The sequence below is a fragment of the Parasteatoda tepidariorum genome, chromosome 10 (genome assembly GCF_982258835.1).
Source record: "Parasteatoda tepidariorum strain Cologne lab strain chromosome 10, Ptep-v5.0, whole genome shotgun sequence".
Classification (NCBI taxonomy): domain Eukaryota; kingdom Metazoa; phylum Arthropoda; class Arachnida; order Araneae; family Theridiidae; genus Parasteatoda; species Parasteatoda tepidariorum.
The window spans coordinates 54,611,434-54,631,700 of record NC_141764.1 but is presented as its reverse complement, the minus strand read 5'-3'; the positions used below and the strand labels follow the sequence as shown (position 1 = coordinate 54,631,700).

General features: G+C 27.1%; 1 protein-coding gene across 1 annotated transcript in view; it reads right to left on the bottom strand.

The window, feature by feature from the left end:
- LOC107452972 (cell adhesion molecule Dscam1) overlaps positions 1-20,267 on the bottom strand; it is a 257,172-nt gene that overhangs the window by 3,747 nt on the left and 233,158 nt on the right. Inside the window, exons 15-21 of the mRNA XM_071184720.2 lie at positions 18,906-19,073; positions 17,731-17,801; positions 15,292-15,532; positions 7,687-7,773; positions 5,379-5,564; positions 3,223-3,522; positions 1,540-1,716 (exon numbers count right to left, since the gene is read on the bottom strand). Coding sequence (XP_071040821.1) covers positions 1,540-1,716; positions 3,223-3,522; positions 5,379-5,564; positions 7,687-7,773; positions 15,292-15,532; positions 17,731-17,801; positions 18,906-19,073 — 1,230 coding nt within the window. The remainder of the gene's footprint in view (positions 1-1,539; positions 1,717-3,222; positions 3,523-5,378; positions 5,565-7,686; positions 7,774-15,291; positions 15,533-17,730; positions 17,802-18,905; positions 19,074-20,267) is intronic.

The following is a 20,267-nucleotide window of genomic DNA, read 5'->3' as shown; positions in this document are numbered from 1 at the left end:
TAGTCAATTTCTACAAATCTTATTTGTTAGTCAATTTTTAAATGAATTTTTTTGACTATCATGTTATAGTGCTGCCATCTACAATGTAATCTTAAAACCTTCCTTTTAAAAACTTAGGGTGAAATTAAAATTTTAATAGTGACGCCATCTGTGAAAGAAGTTTTTAATGAATGGAAAGAACGCATTTATAAAAATAATAAGAAAGAAAATATAATGTATATAATTTATTTATAATTCGATTTTCATCTACGTTAATATTTTTATTATTATTGTATATCGTTAATATTGTATATCTAATGACATAAAAAAGGAACAATATAGTAATGAAAAATAAATAAAATAAATAAGAATTTATCAAAATTTGGGAATAAAAAGAAATCAGGAAATATCTATCGCTCTTGTCCAAAGGCTAAAATGACACGTTTTGCAATCAAATGACGTCAACTACGTATTTACTTTCTTATTATTTGTATATATTACTATTTAAGGAAGCCATAATAGTTAAATAAAATAACAGAATGTTTTCAAAAATTAAAAAATATATTGCATTAATAATTTTTTTGGATATGGATGGATACTATGGGTACTCTTTAAAGGAATCAATCCAAGATCATTGTTAGTAAGTTCTCAAAGCAACTGAAATAAAAATTAATTTTATTATTAAATTACTGTAGGTTTTTATTGAATGAGCACGTTTCATCTAAAAGTTTATTTTCCATTATTTATTTATTTATTATTTATTTTATCTTTATCATTTTTTTTATTTATTTTGAAATATAGACCTATAGGGTGTTATGATGGTATTACAGTTTTCCTCTTTTATTTGATTTTGTTGCTCTTTAGTTTGCGATGGAATTAAAACGGATGTAAATCAATTTTTAAATAAGATAGGAAGGATAAAAAGAGCCTTCACTCCCTCTTTTTAATAAGTGGATTTGGACTACTATCTACTATTAAGATAAAATTTTTATGTTTGCTTTAGTTTTCAGCTAAAATAATTTTTTTCTTAACTTTTTAAAAATTTTATGGAATTTATTTTAACGTGTGATAATAGTAATTTTTTTTCAAGTAGTAGCTTTTGAACTTTCATTCACTGGTGTGTGACCGCCACACACAACACAAACCCATGAATTTAAATAAAGCAGTATTAAAAATCAGAATGCAAAAATTAAAACATGTTAATAAGTCAACCAGTCCTAAAACCTTGAAATTTCTGTTTTGCCAAATCTATCATATAAATGTCTAAACACCTCCGGTCATTCTGTAAATTGAGATGCGCGTTTATAACTGAATCTTTCCGGCATGATATACAATTAGGGGACTAAAACATGTTAAATCTGTATAAATGTAGAGTAAGGCAATCTTTGTCTGTCTCTAACCTGAAAGCTGCATCAGTATGTCTTTGAGGTGTATCTGGAACATGTAATAGAGATTTCCTACAAGACGTAATACTATTTAATTGATTCGTTTCCGATGCAATGTGTCTTCATTGAAATTGTTAGTGAAGCGTTCATTTGTTTTAGTAAGAGTAAGACTTACCACCGGAATCATGTCCTTCTGGTCGATGTCTTCTCCTACGAGTGAGTACAGCACAGGCAGCTATTAAAATAACGACTAATACCACAGCCGAACAAACAGCCGATGTAATAACTGCCACTTTTCTCTGAAGTTCCATTGCGGAAGATTCGGCCACGATTGGAGGTGGATGTCCTATACCTTGACAGAAAAAAATATTTTTGCAGTCAGAATATTCACACACAATATTACAAATGATTTAGCTATGTATTAAGATTTTACATGTTTAAAAAAAATTATATTATAGAACAACTTAGGTCAGACAGAAGAACTTAAATTTAGCTTTTAAACCATATCCGAATACAATTTCAAGACAGAATAAAAAATACTACACTTAAGTCACGAATAGTTAAATTAAAACTGTGGTCGCAGTTTTATGTTGCTTTCAACCAACGAAGAAAAGTGCTTCGCATCTTGAGATATTGGCAGAAATTACTTTATATAATGTTGTGTCAAAGAAATATAGGAAATAGAGTTCTCTGGATACTAATGTAACAGACAATTTAACTTTCTAGTTAGTAAGTTCTTATATAGCGCCTTTGTAAAGCCATATTAAAATATTCATTTACAAGAAAAGAACGAATTAATGGACATGTAAAATTACTTTTTTTAAAATAAATTAAAAAATCGTATACCTAGCAGTTCAATTTTTTTTTACTATTATTATATAAAATTATAAAAATATAATAATTACAAAAAAATATAAATAATTATTATAAATAATAATAAATATTATTATAATTATAAATAATAATAAAATACAATAATTATAATAAAAGTAAGTTTTTTAGAAAATATTTATTATATAAATATAATAAATATTTTCTAAAAAACTTACTTTTGCATGGAATTTTATTTGAAAAAACGAATTCATAGTCTGTGCAAAAAACTTTAAATTATTTAAAAAAATATCTCGAGATACGGCGAAATACACAAAAAGTAAAATTAACATTATTGGTTCCAAACATTGGATCCCTAACTTTTAATCGAACTTTTAATATAATAATCATACGTACAATATACAGTAGATGCATTTGTATGTTACATGCACGTAATACTGATTTTGTGTAATCATATAGTTTGATTTATTGTAGACACGATTGCAGTAGTAAGCAAAATTATACGAAAATGTAATCAGCAATTCAAATAAATTATTATTGCAATTAATAATTCAGAAAAAAGTCCGATTGTTCGAAAATTATTGTTCGAAATTATATGTTGCAATCATGATTTTGAGTAGTTGATTACAGTAATCAATTGCTTACTGTGGTTTAAACTGAAAATTGAGGACCAAACTAGGTATAGTATGGAAAAAAAATAATAATCATATTGCAACTTTTAAGAGCTATAAATGTGTTTTTAAATTACAGTAATTCGATAAAGTTTCAGAGATAGTTTCAATGAAAATTTTTCTTATTAAGACATTTTAGATTATTCGGACCTCTATTTCTAATTTTTCGAAAAAAGCTAAAAAAAAATTTTTTTTCTTCTTTTCAAAATCGATAGACATTATCATCAATAACAGACAAAAACATCAATAGACATTTTCACAATAAATGAATAACTACTACATTTTTAAAAAATAATAAATTGCAATGAAAAAAATGACAGTTCAGAATGTAAGAATGTTCCAGAACATGTGTGTACCTTGAGATTTGCTGATGTCTAACCTCCGTGTCAAAAAGTCAAATTCTACATCTTTATTGCCAGCACTATTTCTTGCGCCAGCAATTAATTTGTACCACTGACCAGGATTTAAGCCAGTAATGAATGCACGGGGTCTGTGATTCTGTATTGGTATTTCAGTCCACTGTTGTTCATTCTGAGATCTGTATCTCAAGTAATAGTGGGTAATTGGACAACCTCCATCATCCCATGTAGATAAAAATACAGTTACGGAAGAAGCATTAACTTGCAAGAAATGTTCTTTCAAAGGAGGTATAGGAGCTGGAAATAAAGTCAATGAAAAAATTTTGAGGTTTCATATAAATTATCGCGGACAGATAAAAGAAAAGAGCAAAAAAATTAATTAAAGAATAATTTAATGCTTAATCATGCTTCGTATACATTAGTATTTAACACACATGTTTCTGTTTGAAGTAGTTTTCAAAATGAAATATAGGTGGCAGCACAAAGTCACGTTATTAGTAAATGTTAATTTTTGTTTTCTGTATTATGTAATTTAGTTCCTTATGTGTTTTGTTTCAATAAAGTTGTGTTATTAAAGCCAGCATGGTAATTCCAAAGTGATTATTTTCCCCGAATACATGAACTTGTAAGCGCTACGCATCCTTGCCTGATAACAGTTCTAAACAAGAAATATAAGCATTCATATTTACTGACATTTAATTTAAACAGTAATGTAAAATGCCAAAAAAATAATAAATGAGATCCAATAATCCAACGAAAAATAATCCAATGAGATGAACCGGGCTCGAATCTCAGAGATGGCAGCTCGATACGAATTCCACACCCTGTTCGCAGCTACCACAGTGTAGACTTGAAATATCCTCCGTGGTAGACGGATCATGGGTTGAAGTCATTTTGTCGTCAGGCTATCCGTGGGAGGTTTTCATGGTTTTCCTCTCCATGTAACGTAAATGCGGGTTAGTTCCATCAAAATATCCTCCAGGAAGACAAATTTCTTCCCATACTTGATCCAGGAGTTACATTGTCTGATTTTGGATTGGGTTCAAAATTACAAAGTTACGGAGTTCAACATAAGTAGTATGAAGAAGTCGTAAACCCAAAATTGGGTTTGCTGTTCAACGGCAGTTATAAAATAAATTTAATTGATCACAAAAAATAATTTAAAATACAAATTCAAATGTAATAACAATTTATTTATTTTTTTTATTTTTATTCATTTATTTATTTTTTTAAAATCATGTTTTGTATTTAAAAAATTTGGAGTTTTGATCCTCAAAATATAGGATTTATCCCAAATATATGTTCCATTAATTTAGTCAAGAGAGCGGTTGAATGTATGCTTACGTCATTTATAGTGAATTTCACTTCTTGCATATTTCAACATAAAAGCAAATTAAAAAATTTTGCAAGCGAAAAGAATGTGACAAAATAAATTTTCCGGATAAAAAAAAAATGCGCCAAAAGTTAAATTAACCTTAAGGGATCCAAATTCTTGACAATTGTCCTGTCTAAATTTCTTTACAATTCAACATTTTCAGAATATTTATTTCAAATTTTTCATCACCTTACACTCGTTAACAGTAAATTGCCAGAAGTTTTTAATTAACGATGCTTTTTTCACATAAAGTTCATCTTCAAATATCAAGTATTTTGTTATAAGTTTACCCCCTAATATACTCCCAAGTACTCCCTAAATATACCTAAAATGTATTTTGTATGTAACTTTATACTCATTAAATAATAAAATAAGGGGATACTATGCAGACTTATTATTTAATAACTTTGCAAGTATGATTTTAATGTTGAAAAAAAGTTTTAGGATAGTGTTTATGAAAGTTATTAAAAAGATTTTAAAGTAACGCACAAGTTGAATTATTATTTACTTAATACATATTTTTTTATTATTTACTTATTTTGTGTGTGTGAACGTCCATTTTGTTCAGTAATTAAAAAATAAATAAATAAAACAAAAATAGTGAAAAAAAAGAGAGAAAAAAGATTGGCAAAGATTCACATTTTTTGGCGACTTTTTGTTTGTGTCCGGCTACTAAACAGCACCAAATATTTAAATGAAAACTCAGTTATAAAATATTTCAAATGAAATAAATGGAAATAGAAAATGTTTCAAGGTTTATTTAAAGTTATGTTCTTACCTTTCCCCTCTGTTTTTACACTTAGAACTTGACTTCTTTCTCCTTTTCCACCGGAAGTGAAAGGAACTAAGTACATTTGATAGACTGCACCACATTTTAAGTTTTCAAAGTTGTAAGTCAGTACTTCGTTTGATAAAGTAGCTTCTTTCCAGTCTCCATTTTCTTCTTTTATGTAAGCCAAATAACCTGAAAAGATTATGAGTTCTTCATCAATCTGAAGCAGTTCTTAACTGTTACTTTCAGTTGTGTCCATATTTATCCGTTGCACTTCATACTAATTATGAAAATAGTTCCTTTAAAGTTTAAACCGTCAATGCTAGTTATAAAGATGCTCAACGTAAGTTACTTTGTTAGGAAGACTAAGAAGAATTAACATAACGCCAAAACGTACGATTAACACGAGATATTGGTTTACGCAGAACACCGACCAACGATGATGCGCATAGGTATATCGAATTCAACAATGTAGCGATTAATGATCGATAATACGATCATTAATGATACGCACATCATTGCACACGCACATCATTGAGCACCTCATCGCGCATCCCATTGCGCACCTCCTAACCCTTTATCTAAACCAGTGTTTATTAACCTTTTTGATATAATGGACCCCTTTTAAAAAATTTTAAGAAGTCACGGACCACCTCCCTGTGAAAAAAATGATTGCAAAAACGCACTATAAAACATCAATTATTAGAAAACATTTAATTTCATTATTTTAATAGCAGGGGTCTGTCCAGACATTTTGTGAAAGGTCCGGTTTTTGTAAAATTGTGAAAAAAGTACTCATAATTTGTGAATATAAAATAAACGTTAAGTCACATTCTTTAAACCAGGGTCCTGCTTTTATGAATTTGTGCAAATAGAGTCCGGTTATTGCAAAAAAAACTTTTTCAAGGAGTTTTTAAATTGTAAATAGATACAAGATTATACTCAGCATTGTAAAATTATAATTAAAAAAATTAAATTTTAAAAAATAAACACAAATTGCTGCTTCAAAATTAGAGATGCAACATACAAATATTTGGTATTTAGCCTATACTGCTGAAAGCAGAATATTCATTTCGGGCGAATAATTGAAGAAGCGTCTGCCGAAGACATAACTTAATTCGTTTACAACCATCTTTCTTGTTTTTCCCCCAGGGAAGGATTTATTCGATTAACAAAACAATAATGAAGATAAACAAATTTGTGAAGGGTCCGATTAAAAGAAAAATCATTTTCTGAAGGGTCCGTTTTTATGTTAAAAAATTTTGTATACTATTTAGGGGTCTGTTTAGAAGAAATTTGGTTCCGTTAACGGAACCAAATTTCTTCTAAACAGACCCCTAAATAGTATACAAAATTTTTTAAATCAAAATTTTTAATGTGAAGGTTGCTGCTGCTTTTCCTTAATTAATAAATTGAATTGGGGGATGGTTTTCGACAAAGCAACGTGTATATCATGTTCAACATTCAATCGTTTAAAGATGTTATGTTTTTATTGTCACAAGTGTGGAAAATCTCGCTTCGCAAAGATACACAGTAGCAAACGGAATTATAGCTGCCATAGCTCACTTTACAAGTAACGGGTAGGCTTCCAAACATTTTAAAAATTAGAAGTAGTCAGCGGACCCCCAAAATATAACTCATGGACCCCTTAGGGGTTCATGAACCGAGGTTAAGAAACCCTGATCTAAACAGTGGTTAGATAGGCATTCTGGTTCTTCAAGCGCAGCGAATGTGATTGAAGGCTGTCGAGGCAGACGACCTCTTTTTTGTGTTAATTGATTTATGTTTTGTCCTAAATTCTGTCCTAATGTTAATAAATGTTTGGTAAATTAGTTATGGTCATTGCCTTTTCCCATAATAAGACCAAACGTATGGAATCTGACCAAAAAAACACTTCATCATGAGTTACCTCAGACAAAATTGAAGTTGAGAGACAAAATGGAATAGTTGCAGCCAGAAGTTCAAGTCTTGCTATTAGAATCTATTGTGAATATTCCATGCTATGGCAATTATTGAGAGCGACATTATTGTGATTGTTGATAAGTATTATTTGGATAACGAAAATAATTAAAAATGTGAAATTGATTTGTTAAATCGGAATTGGCGTTACATTATTGAATATCAATATTATAAGCAATACATCGTGATATTAAAATTCGTACCTATCGATTATTAGGAGTGTATAAATGGTATGATTAAAGAGCAACAGACAGGTAATAGATAAAGAGCAACAGATTGGATAAGAAAAAATATATGTTATTGTAGCACACTTTTTACGAAGAAACTTTTTAACTAGAAGCCGATTGTTAAATACCTTCTACATTATCTGTTGCTTCCCATTGAATTTGTACAGAATTCGATGTTGTTTTCAGAATTTTCATTGTAGGGCTTTTCGGCGGATCTAAAAACAGAGAACAATATTTTGGAAAATAAATTAAATGAATAATAATTACGAAATACTCATAAAATTGTTTTTGAACTAATTAATTATTAAATTAAAAATAGTGTACAAAAAGAGAAAGGCAAAACTAATTAGATTAGTGAAAAACTGGCAATTAAAATTTCGAAACTCAAAGCAAAGCAAGCTATAATAATTTCAGAATACATGATGAAAATGTTTGTCAGTGTTATAATTCATAAAGTTCCATTTCAGATTCAAATAATTTCATTTGCATTCAAATAATTTCTAATTGCAATTATAAAAACATATATACATTTAGCAAAAAAGAAAATAAATGTTTAAAACTCAGATACACAAGGTTAACAATTTTAGTATGTATGATAATAAAATTTGAAAACTGTACTATTCACAGACATAAAAGTACAACCTGTAAAGGACAGCTCCAAATAAAAAGACAACCGTGATTTAAAAGGATAATTCTGTTGGTCCTGGTCTCTTTGAATAAGATTCTTAGTGCATTTACATTTTAATATTATATACTTTATTTAATTTAAGGGACGCACAAAAATAATGAATAAAGTAGGAAAATGTAGCGAAACGCGAAATAAAAATAAAATTACTCTTTTTTTCAGTAAGTCTATCCTTCTTTTTAAATGACTGTTGTTTCAGAGAAGGGGAGCAATATGTAAATTAAGAAAAAACGTGGCACGATGCAGTGAAAAAAATACATGTTTAAAGACTAATTTTTTAGTTGTGGAAGGATGCTTTACCTAGTGCATTACTTACTTAGTCTTCAACTTACTTACTTCATTCTTACCTTCTTTTACTTAGTTCTTACTTTCTTTGCTCTCATCCCATGAACTGACTTGGTGGTAATATGAGAAATAGGGATCAATTAGGGAAAAAAGTTGTCAAATGACTAAAGCATCAGATGACAATGATGGGTCGCACATTCAAAAAAACATTAAAATGCGCATTGAGTGAACATTTCTATCATTTATAGTTTTTGTACGGGCTATGATGGTAGAGAATTGCAGTTTTATGCTTGTGAAATATTTTTGTACGTTGTATGTGATGGTTTCAAAAACGAAAAGTAATATTAAAAGAAAAAGTTGACGTTATTAATTGGAAGAAAATGAAAAGTTAAGTTTGAGAGATTTATGACTGGCATTTAGAGTAAGTAAAAAAGGAGTAAGTAATGTGTTAAAGGTTAGAGAAGAAGTAAATATCTATTAAAATATGTAGTTCACATAAACACTCCAAAACTTTCAAATTCGGTAAAGAACAGCATGCTATTTATATTGCATTAGTTTTCCAACGGTAAGAAAATAAATCTCTGTAATAGTTATGTAGTAATATAAGAAAATGCAAAAGAAGTTTTCAAAATTTGGAGGCTACAAGTATTTATGACTTTTTTCTTGAAGAAAAATTAGGAAATGAAACCAGTGAATCTGAGTTTCCAATTAAATCGCCGTTTCTTAGCTTTCTATACATTCTTTAAGAGGACGCAATACCTACCCTCTCAATGTCAGCTGCTAATGCTTTTCCTATGGGAGCTTCATTTGCTAATAACTTTTTTGCATTTTAATATTTTGGAAAAATTCTTTCAGCATTTGAAACTTCATAGTTTACTCTAAGGTTTTATGAAATCACTTTTTGCTTTACCATAAATTTTAAATTATTAATGGAGTTTAAATATCGGTAATAGAGATATCTTCTAGAAATCCGTTTTATATCAAAATTCATTCAGTAAATCCTTATTTTTGAGTTCACGTACTCGAACTATACATTTCAAGCTACCAAAAGAAATAACTAGTAATTATTTTCTTCAATTATGAAATGTGTTATTAGGAAAGAAAGATGAAAAAATTCTTAAAAAAATTGGGAAAAGAGCCTAAACCACGCCTCCCATCTGTCCTCCCTTCATTTACCAATACGAGTAAAAGTTCTAGTAGGGGGGTTAGGAGAAAAGCCTCTTTACTTTCTTTGAATAGTTGAGGGGTTAAATAGCCTTGGGGTCTTCTGTTGTGGTTGAAAATAGTTTTTATTTCATTCTCTTTCTTTGAAATGAGTTAGGATGGAAGACTTTCTTTCGAATTTTCTTATGTTTTTTATTATTTTTTTTTCTTCTTAATTTTGGCAATAACAACTTATCAAAACATTGTAGGATAAATATATTTAATTAGTTAATTATATATCAATTAAGCTAACAATAATTATGCAATCTTCTGTAAAAAATTTTATGTAGCACTTTTAAATACGGAGTTAGAAATAGTAAAAATTTTAAACTTCGTAATTTAAATAATAATATTGTCATTAAATTTTTTTTAGCTTTATATAAGAGGTTAAAAATTGAAACTAGCAATATGAAATTTCTTTACTTAAATATCAGTCCTAAATTTCATAAAATTACTATAAATTTCAGAACAGTCACATGTGGGTCTAATACTTTCCTAATTAAACTTGGCACCTTTTTCTTTAACTACTTAAATAAAATTATCAACAATATTATTAAAGAGGATTTTTCTTGGATTATCACTATTAATCCACCGATTTTAAAATTTATTAAACATAATAAAATTAATTCTATTGCCACTTATGATTTCCAAGATCTTTTCAATAGCATTCCCCTTTCTAAACTAAAAGATGTTCTTTTGAATTATTACTATGTTTTGAAAAAATCTTTAATTACGATTTTGATTATTGGGAAATTCCAATTAATTTTTGTCTTTTCAATAATTATCTTTAAAATGGAAAAGATATTTTTTTTCCTAATTGATGGAATACTGGAAGGATCTAATGTTTCATCTCTCCTAGCTAATTTTTTTTTGCACTAAAAAAAAAAGAAATTGTACTCTTAATATTAAATTTTTTTTTAGACTTATTGATGATTTAATTATCTTCAATTTTCATGAATATACTCTTTTATTTAATAATATTTACCCCTAGGAATTAATCTCGCTTCGTAATCATAATGATAGCTTTAATTTTTTGGATTTGGGTATTATAAAAGAAGAAAATATCTGCTTTGTTGGTCTACTTTATAAAAGAAATTATTTTTATTTTAAGGCAAATAAATTATTTTTAAATCTAATGTTCTTAAAAATATCTATTTTACCATTTTTAATCAAATGTGTAAAATTAATAGATTATGTAGTAATGTTTAGTTATCCAAAAAACAAATAGACAAAATTTGATAAAAAAAAACAATGGTTACCCAAATAAAGTAATTAAATTCTATATAAAAACATTAAGTTAATTGTATGTTATTGTGAATAAATTTACTAAAAAACTTCTTCGTTAATTTATACAATTTTTACCGTGTGCAAATCCATTTCGGGCAAATCCTTGGCTGAAATTATGTGCATAACAGGCAATTCATATTTCCTTCTCTCTCTCTCTTTCCTGTTATATTTATTTTTTTCTTAAATAAAAGTCAATTTTCTAAAATTATTAATTGGCAATTTTTTTAAATTATCCGATATAATAACCGATATGTGATTTATATTTTAATTTCTTCACTAGCAAATGCTAACTATTTCTAAGCATCATATAATGTTACTCAGGTTTTTATGTTCGTAAATATAGATTGCTAGTTTTAAATATGAATATTATACTTTCCCATTTCGTAAATTTTCCTAACTGTTCAATAATAATAAGTTTTTCTGAAAATACGTTTCATTTTCTTTACAGTGCTAACAGAGTTAAATGAACATATTTTATTTTAGTATTTTCAAATCTAATTTTTATTACTGTGCAGCGTCATGTATATTTTTGAAAAGGAAATTTTTTTCCCCTGTATAATTTGTTTTATTCACGTTTTATTTTCCCATTTTCAAATCTCAGCCACTATTTAGCATTATGTGTTTATTCGAAAAGATACTTCTTGAGTGTGTCAATAAATTTTATGATCCTTGTAGTACTTCCACATTTGCAAATTCTAATTATTTTTTAGTATTATGGTATTCTAAAGAAATGTTGCGTTCACAGTGTTTACTGATTTATAGTTCATATTTTAACTGTATATTTGCCAGTTTTTCTTATTTCCACAACTATTTAGCACCATGAGTTTGCCCGAAAAAATACTTGTGCTAGTTTACAGAATTGCCTAGTATCATGAGTTTTCTCAGTAAAATTTTGCTTTCACAGTGTCAACGATTGTATATTATAATTTTCCTTCTCGCAAATGCTCTTTATTTTTCAGCAACGCATGTTGTTGCTCAGATTTTTATTTATTTTGTTTTATATAGTAATGCTAGATTTAAACATGAATATTATATTTTAACATTTCTTAAAATTTTTATTGCCTGTTCATCATAATGCCTATTTGCTTTATTTATTCTTGCCTGACTTTATATTTTAATTCTATATTTTAGTATTATTTTCTTTTCTTTTGTTTTTTTGTCAGCATTATTTGCAATTATTGAATCAGAATTATTATTCTCTAAAATAAGTAGTTATAGCAATTAGACAGACTTGCTATTAAAAGTCGTTACTTTATATGAATTCAAATAATCATCGCTAAAACTACATTTTAAATAAATCAATTTTTAATTTATGTCACCATTAATTTATTTTAATCCATTAAGACATACAATAAATTTAATAACATACAATGTATTCAGATTAATTTAATCATGAGACAATGGGGATAGGGGAGTATGTTGGTGATATTAGCGAGTTGCATTAAAATTTTTAGAAAAAAAATATAACACCAATTTTTAGTATTTTATTGCAAAATAGCTTTTATCTTTAAAATTTTTTTAAAGAGAATTATATTAAAAATCTTTAGTAGAGAAACACGTTTTTTTTATCTTCCAGGATATTTCGAAAATCATGGAAAATGTTCACTTTATACAGGAAAATGTTCACTTTAACTACTACAAAATGCCCATAATTAGCATTGTATTATTTACTATGCCAATTTTACCTTTAATTAACTTTTTGATATTACATTCCTTTTTTCCATCTGTGATAAATTATGAGTTGTGCTCTTGTTTTTAGCCCTCATTTTGTCACCATATGTAAACATAATAAATATATTGCAATTATACATTTTTTGTGACTCAAGTTATACTGTTTGTAATGCACATACACATGTAAACTATTTATATTTGCTCTATTTTGTAATTTATATTTTTTATTTTTTCATTCCTTTTTATGTTTTTATCTTGATTATACGGAAGTAAAAGATCAGGATGGTTATAAATAAAGATTTTTTATGCTTTTAATTAGAGAGTTTTTTTAAATGCATGCTTTGCCCACAAAATTGGAATTTTTTGTAATATTACAGTCATTTTCTCTATTTTTGATTTATTATTTATTTTTGTGTTTGCGAAGTTCTGACATATGTCTACAAACTTATCTGCGTTATAAATAAGTTTATATTTCATTACGTAAATAAGAAATACATCAAAAAAGTAGTTAGAGAAAATTTTTTCACTAAATTTAAACCCCCAAAATAACACAATGACCATTTTTTTTTTTTTAAATATAGTGTCTCTTAGCTTTTATATGTATCTGTATGAACAGGTGTGTGCTCATAGATACACAATTAAAATGTAAGTAAAGAATTCAAGATGTGATCAAAACAAAATTTTAAAACTGTAGAGAACAAAGTAGAATAACAGAAAAAAAAATCGAGGGGAAAATTTTTTTTTTAATTCGTTGATTATCAAACTACACGCTAACAGATGTTTCATCTGAATTCCATCTTTCTGAGGCTGAAGTAATATGGAACATGTGGTAAAAATTCACTTTAAAAAAGAAGAGTAAATAAATAATACAAAAATAAATAATACTCAAACAGAAATTTTAGTAATTCAAATGGAGATTGAAATGTATGATACAGAAAAGAATATAAAATTATTGAAACGGAAAAAAATAAAAAAATTATTTTCGTGTAAAAATATTTTTTTTTAAATTTTCTTTTTCCTTTGCACAAACACACACCCATATTCTAATATACGTATGTGTCTTAAACTATTAAAAATGAAAGGAGAAAAATTCTCAGACAAATACAAAACATAAACTTCAGCAAAATTACAAAGCAATATAAATAAATTATAAAATTTATTGAGAAATTATTATACTTATTTACAGAAAATAAAATTTTCCCGGATGGTGAATGTAAGTTTGAAAAAGATACTTCAAAACAAAAATTTTCTTTGATGCAACCTAAAAAGCGTTTGATTTTTCTTTTATCATATTTTATAATTAATTCTTATTTTTTTTATAACTTTTTATTATATTAGTATAAGTTTTAGTAATTTTTTGAATTCTGTATTATGACTTAATAAATTGCCTACGTTTTAATAAATTATGTATTTTTCAGAATTTTTATAATTATATTTCTTCATATATTTACAGCTTAATATAATTAGCAGTTCTAGCTCCGATTATTAAAACTAAGTTACTTTAATTAATTCCATTAATTCCACACACATTAATAAAAATTTATATTTTTCTTGGTGTTTTAATTTGAAACGAATTAATTGTAAGATATAAGTAATCCCCATTATCTTGTAAACGCCTATTTACAGACAAATAAATAGTTAGAATGTCTATTCTGGATATTTCATAACGAAACTAAGAATGGGTTAAAAAATAAAAGACCGCGTACCCAGAATCACTTTTCGAAACTAATGCTTATATTGTTCAGTTTTGCTAAGGAAGGATGGGATAGTTTAACTGACCCTCTATCATATATCACTGTCACTGTACCAATTCACTCCTCCCTCAAAGCGACGCCCCCAAAGTGTGACTATTACAACTCTGATTTTGCCAATTCCGGTTTTTTATCTGGGTATTGCGTCCTCTTAAGTAAGATAAATCCCAATTTAAGGGACAAAATGTTTGGTCCCAAAGGTGCTCCTTATTAGGAGTATTTTATACAGGAGCATATCCCTTATTAGGAGTATATTATTAGTTCAGTAAGTAATTGAAGTCAAAGTAAGCCTTAATTGTATAAAGTTATATGTGGTATTAAAATATTATTTATTCCACTATCATATTGGAATTACTATCACATTACTGTGAAAATTTACAAATTAAAAAACTGCACTTTTTTAAAAATATATATATTTGTCTAAATTATTAAATAAATAGTATCCTTGTTTGAAGACTCATCCCTATATTTACATTGCTATAATTTACTTCATTAAATAAGAACATCTCATGCTCCTGTGAGATTTCAATGCTGGATATCAGCGATTCGTTAACACCAAACGTTTGTTCTCAGACGTTGCGTTTGTTCAAATCAGGGTTAAATTCCATAGTTTTTATAAATGGTTACACATAATATATTAAAACTAGAGCAGAAACTTTTGCCAACTTGACACCTTATTAAAAATCTAACCTAATTGCAATCTATTTTATTGTTCAGAGTACAAATATTTAGGTTCTTTATACTCGTAGTTCTATTAAGTTTTAAAATTGCAGTATAAAGTTTATTTTTGCTAGATAATATAATTGTTTATTACTACTAATTGAAAAAAATATTTTCGTAATCCTTTTTACCAAATTTAGAAGTTTTTGCAACTACTTCATCAGATTGTGGGCCAGGTCCTTTTTCGTTAAATGCCTGTACAACAATACTGTATTCAGTGGAACTCAACAGATTTGTAAGCTCGCATTCATTCTGAAACTTTTCTGTTACTTTTAAAGTTTTAAATAAGTACTGTCCACCAGACTTCTTTGCCTTGTATCCCACATAATAGCCGGTGATGGAACCACCGTCATCATCAGAGCTTTCTGGCGGCTGAAAGAATATAGATAAAAAAATGGATTAAAAAAATTATTCTATTCAAACAATTTCAGTACATGAAATTGAAATTTAGACATAGCTTAGAATGACCTAGCCTGTGTTGTATAATGAAACACGAATTCCTGACAATCTTCAACAGCAATGAGAGTTAGTGAAAAATCTCGATATTATAACTTTTATATTTACTTATTTTTTATTTTAATTTATTCAATTTATTTGTCATTATTTTTTTGGGAATCTGAGAAAAAGAAAGGAATAAATTCATTAACGTTGTTTTTCGAAGCTCTGACGCTAACACTTAAATAACGCACACGTATATATACAATGCACACATACAATGCAAATATACATTAAACAATATACATATTCTTTCCGTGAAGAATTATCTGGGCTTCAGAGCAGATAAATAACTTAGATATTTTAAAAATTGCTAATTTTTTTTTTAAAAAATCGCCAATTTATCGTCATTTTTAAGTTTATTTGGCGACTACCTAGATGAAAATTATCAAAATTTCTGGCATTTATCAGTTTTTGCAAATTTTTATAAGCCCACATAATGCAGCATGGGAGTAAGTTTTTAAATATTAAAAAATTAGACCGCAAACGCTTTTCATTTTCACAAAATTATGGCTTTTCTCCATATTAACGTTTTGCGCCATTTTCAAAATAAGCATAGACAGTGCTAGCTTTATATAGGCTAAGCTTGACCTAACTATCATAAGTAACAGTTGCAAATTCAAAGCAGTCATAAAAATAGCATATTATTCGCTAAAGAGCATCGTTCCATATTACGACGGAGCCTTCGAAAAGCAACATTTTCATTGTTTCCATTTCAAAGTATTTTCATGTGAATAAATAAATTTAATAATATGTTGACTTATTTTTATTATATGCATTCATTAAAAATAGTGTACAATCTTAAAATAGATTTATAAACATAGATATTTCATATTTACTGCTTGAATTTCCATATCACGAATCAGGAGCAATCATTTTGGTGTATTACCTTTTCAGGATTCAAATGATTAAATGATAATGGAGTTCCAGCGGTTCCTTTAGTCAGTCATTAAAATCGATTTGAAAAGAAAGAAATTCCGTTTTGGTTAAGTAATTATTCTTATAATCTTGTTTCAATTGGTTGTTAAATTGTTGATTATCTTTCAATATTTCTTTATCAATGAAAAAAAAATTAAATATCCACATAAACCTCATGATTTAAATTATCTTTGAATTAACGAAGTATCATTTTTAATTCGTTTCTCAAATTATCATATTATCAGTAGAAAAGAAAACAAATTTATTCTAACAATGCAATCTATGTGCTTTCAATTTTATGTAATATTCAATAAATTTTCAAAATTACAATACTAAAAGTAATTATGTGTTTGTTATGTAAAATATGAAAAGAAATATATAAAATTTCGGATATTAAAATAAATTTATGAAGTTGAAAAGTTTATATTTGGAAAAGAAAATGGTAGAAAAAGAAAAAAAGAGAAAAAGAAGAAAAAAGAAGAAGGAGAGAACAGACTTTCAAGTTTTTCTTTTCCTTTAAAATAGAAAACACATGAATAAGTATTGAAGAGTATATTCTTTGTTCTACTAATATCAATTAATTCACTTAGTCTAGTTAAAAACATTTAATCCCTTAAAAGTTATAAATTCAAACTCTCTCTCTCGTGTTTGTTATGAAAATTTTACCTTTAACGCAAACACCGGTGTTGCATATCTTTACTAAAAATTATTTAAAGGTTATCAACAATATTTTAAGTATGAAATATGCGTTTAATGAAAATTCTGTGTTAAAGGGTTAAAGATTTTGTTACGTTATTGGTTAAAATTATATTTCGAAACTTTCAAAAAACAAAACATGACCAATGAAAGGATAATGAATGCTGTGGTGCTGCCATCTAAAGTTGAATACAAGTACTATTTAGTTCGATAAAAAGTATTATTGTGCTGCCATCTAGAGATCGAAATCCACACCTTACTGTCTCAGACTTTAAATTTTATGGTGCTGCCATCTTCTGAATGGTTCAAATATTTATAGTGATTGACAAACTTAGGAATCTTATTTTTAAATGAAGAAATCAAAAACTTAATATTTAATGTTTTAATTCTGAGTTAAGATGTTAACATTATTGATGAAAATTCTAACATATATTGATAATGCTAACATATGTTATACTAACCAGCCATGATACCTGCAAGGAGTTGGAATTCATCGGCGTTACTCGAACTTGAAGAGGAGGAGTCCGTGGGACTAGGAAGGGAAGGAAAATGATTCAACCAACTTTATTTAGAAACACAAATCAACTATTTTCAAATATTTCAAGCACTAAATTTTCTTATGTGTTTAAAGATCTAAGAGTCATCAAAGTTCAAATTAATAAAATTAGCTTATGCTTTTCTTTTTTTAAAGAAACTCAAAATTATAGGCAACAAATTTTCATATTTGTGTTGTTATTTTAAAATAAATTTATTTCAGCCGTGATTTTTTTAAAAATTTATTCGGAAATAGTTGTAGACTTTTGCTTATCTGCATTGTGAAATAAATGAAGCATATTAAGCTAATTATTATTTCCTAAATTTCATCTATTGCATCTTCTCAAAAAAGACAACAATGCCGGAAGGGAAATAAATTTTTGTTCACCAATATGAGAGACTGTGCTGAATTGCTTAGGGTAAAATTTTTCAGTATATGTTTTGCAGTCTAAATGCTTATAACATTTTCCCTAAATGCTTATAATATTTTAGCATAAATAAACAAAAAAAATATCATTTCGATAGTTTTGATTTTAAATTCGAAATAATATCAAATATTTAACAAACATTTTGGTAATTTTTTTTATTTTTATTATTATTATAAGATTCTATTCAATTTTGTATATATTATAATGCTACAAAATTAAATATATTATAGAAAAATTTATAATCGTATAAAACTCATACAAAAAAATAATATAATTAAGCAGACATAAAATAAATAATTTAGGTAAAAACTCCGCCCTTGTGGTTTATGAAAGGTACGAAAAAGAGAAATTAGCATAGCTAGTATAAATTTGGATTTAAAGCAATGACTAATTTTTTTGAAAATTCGATAGCTGATTTTCCTTTATCATTTAATATCAATAGTTATATTAGACTTGCACAACTTTTGTTGTTCCAAATCTCGACTTCGAGCTTACAATTGATACCGAATATAAACTTCATACTCAAGTTCTAAGAAAAAAAATATTTTTAAATTAATTACAATTAAGTAACAGAGAAAAAAGATATGAACACAATAAATTAATTGTAAACTAATTGCAAGTTAAAGTAATATCTGCCCTATAAAAGGTTAAAAATAAATTTAAAAAAACCTTACCCTCATCATCTGTGGTTACTGTCAAAAGTTTACTTCGTGAGCTTTTACCAATGGCATTTTCAGCAACAACGTGTATATTGTAAGTGATCCTTGGTTTCAGCCCTCGTAAAGTTATGTCTGTTTGAGACCCAGAGACATCAGTAGTTAAAATTTTTGATTCAGAATTCCCTAAAAGAAAAGAATTCAAATTTTTCAATTTATTAATTTTTAGTCATGGGTTATTGGGTTTCATATTAAACATCTATATCATCATAAGAATTGTATTTAGCACTGAAACTTTTTTGAATTTTGTGATCATGTCGTGGATTTGAGTTTTAATTTTGACTTGTTTAGTAAATGATCCTTGGTTTCAGACCTTGTAAATTTTTGTCTGTTTGAGAACCAGAGACATTAGTAGTTTAAATTTTTGATTCCGAACTTCCTAAGAGAAAAGAATTTAAATTTTTTAATTTATTAATTTTCAGTCAAAAGTTATTGGGTTTTATCATCATCATCTATATCATCATAAGAATTATATTTAGCACTGCAGCTTTTGTGAATTTTGTGATTATGTCCTTGATTTGAGTTATAATTTTGACTGGTATAGTGAGTGATCCTCGGTTTCAGACCTCGTAAAGTTATGTCTGTTTGAGACCCAGAGACATCAGTAGTTAAAATCTTTGATTCAGAATTTCTTAAAAGACAACAATTGAATTTTCTCAAGATAATAATTTTTATTCATGGACTCTAGAGCTTCATATTAAATACCTGTATCATCCTAAGAATCATAATTCGCACTACAAATTTTTTTTTGCTTTTCGTGACAAATGGCTTGGTTTGAGTTTAAAATTTAAAATGGCATTGTTTTTTCTGACGAATAAAGCCAACATTGTAACAAGATTCTACATAAATATTTTATCATTAACGTTATCACAATATAAATGCTTTAAATTTTTATAGAATTTAAAACTTCAGTTGCAATCTAAATCACAAAGAAATATTTTAAACATTGTATTTATTTTCTAAACATATCGACTTTTATTTTTTATAAAAACAAATAGGAACAGAAGATTTAAAATTACCATTGTAACTTTACAAAAGTTTTTTTTTCTTCATTTTTTTAAATTTAATCTACTATTCTTTTATTTTAAATCTCAATTTTTTCTGGGCTCATTTTGAGGGATCACAGAACTTTTGGTTTAAAGTATTTGTGCATTTATGCACTAACTTGAATTAAAATTATAGATTAAAAATATAGACGATTCTAAAAATTCATATAACTAATGCTATTATAACTATTAAAAATTTCATTTTTTTATTCTTAATTAATTTTAAATAATCATACTTAATTATTTTGTATTAATTATCGTTATTTAAATATTA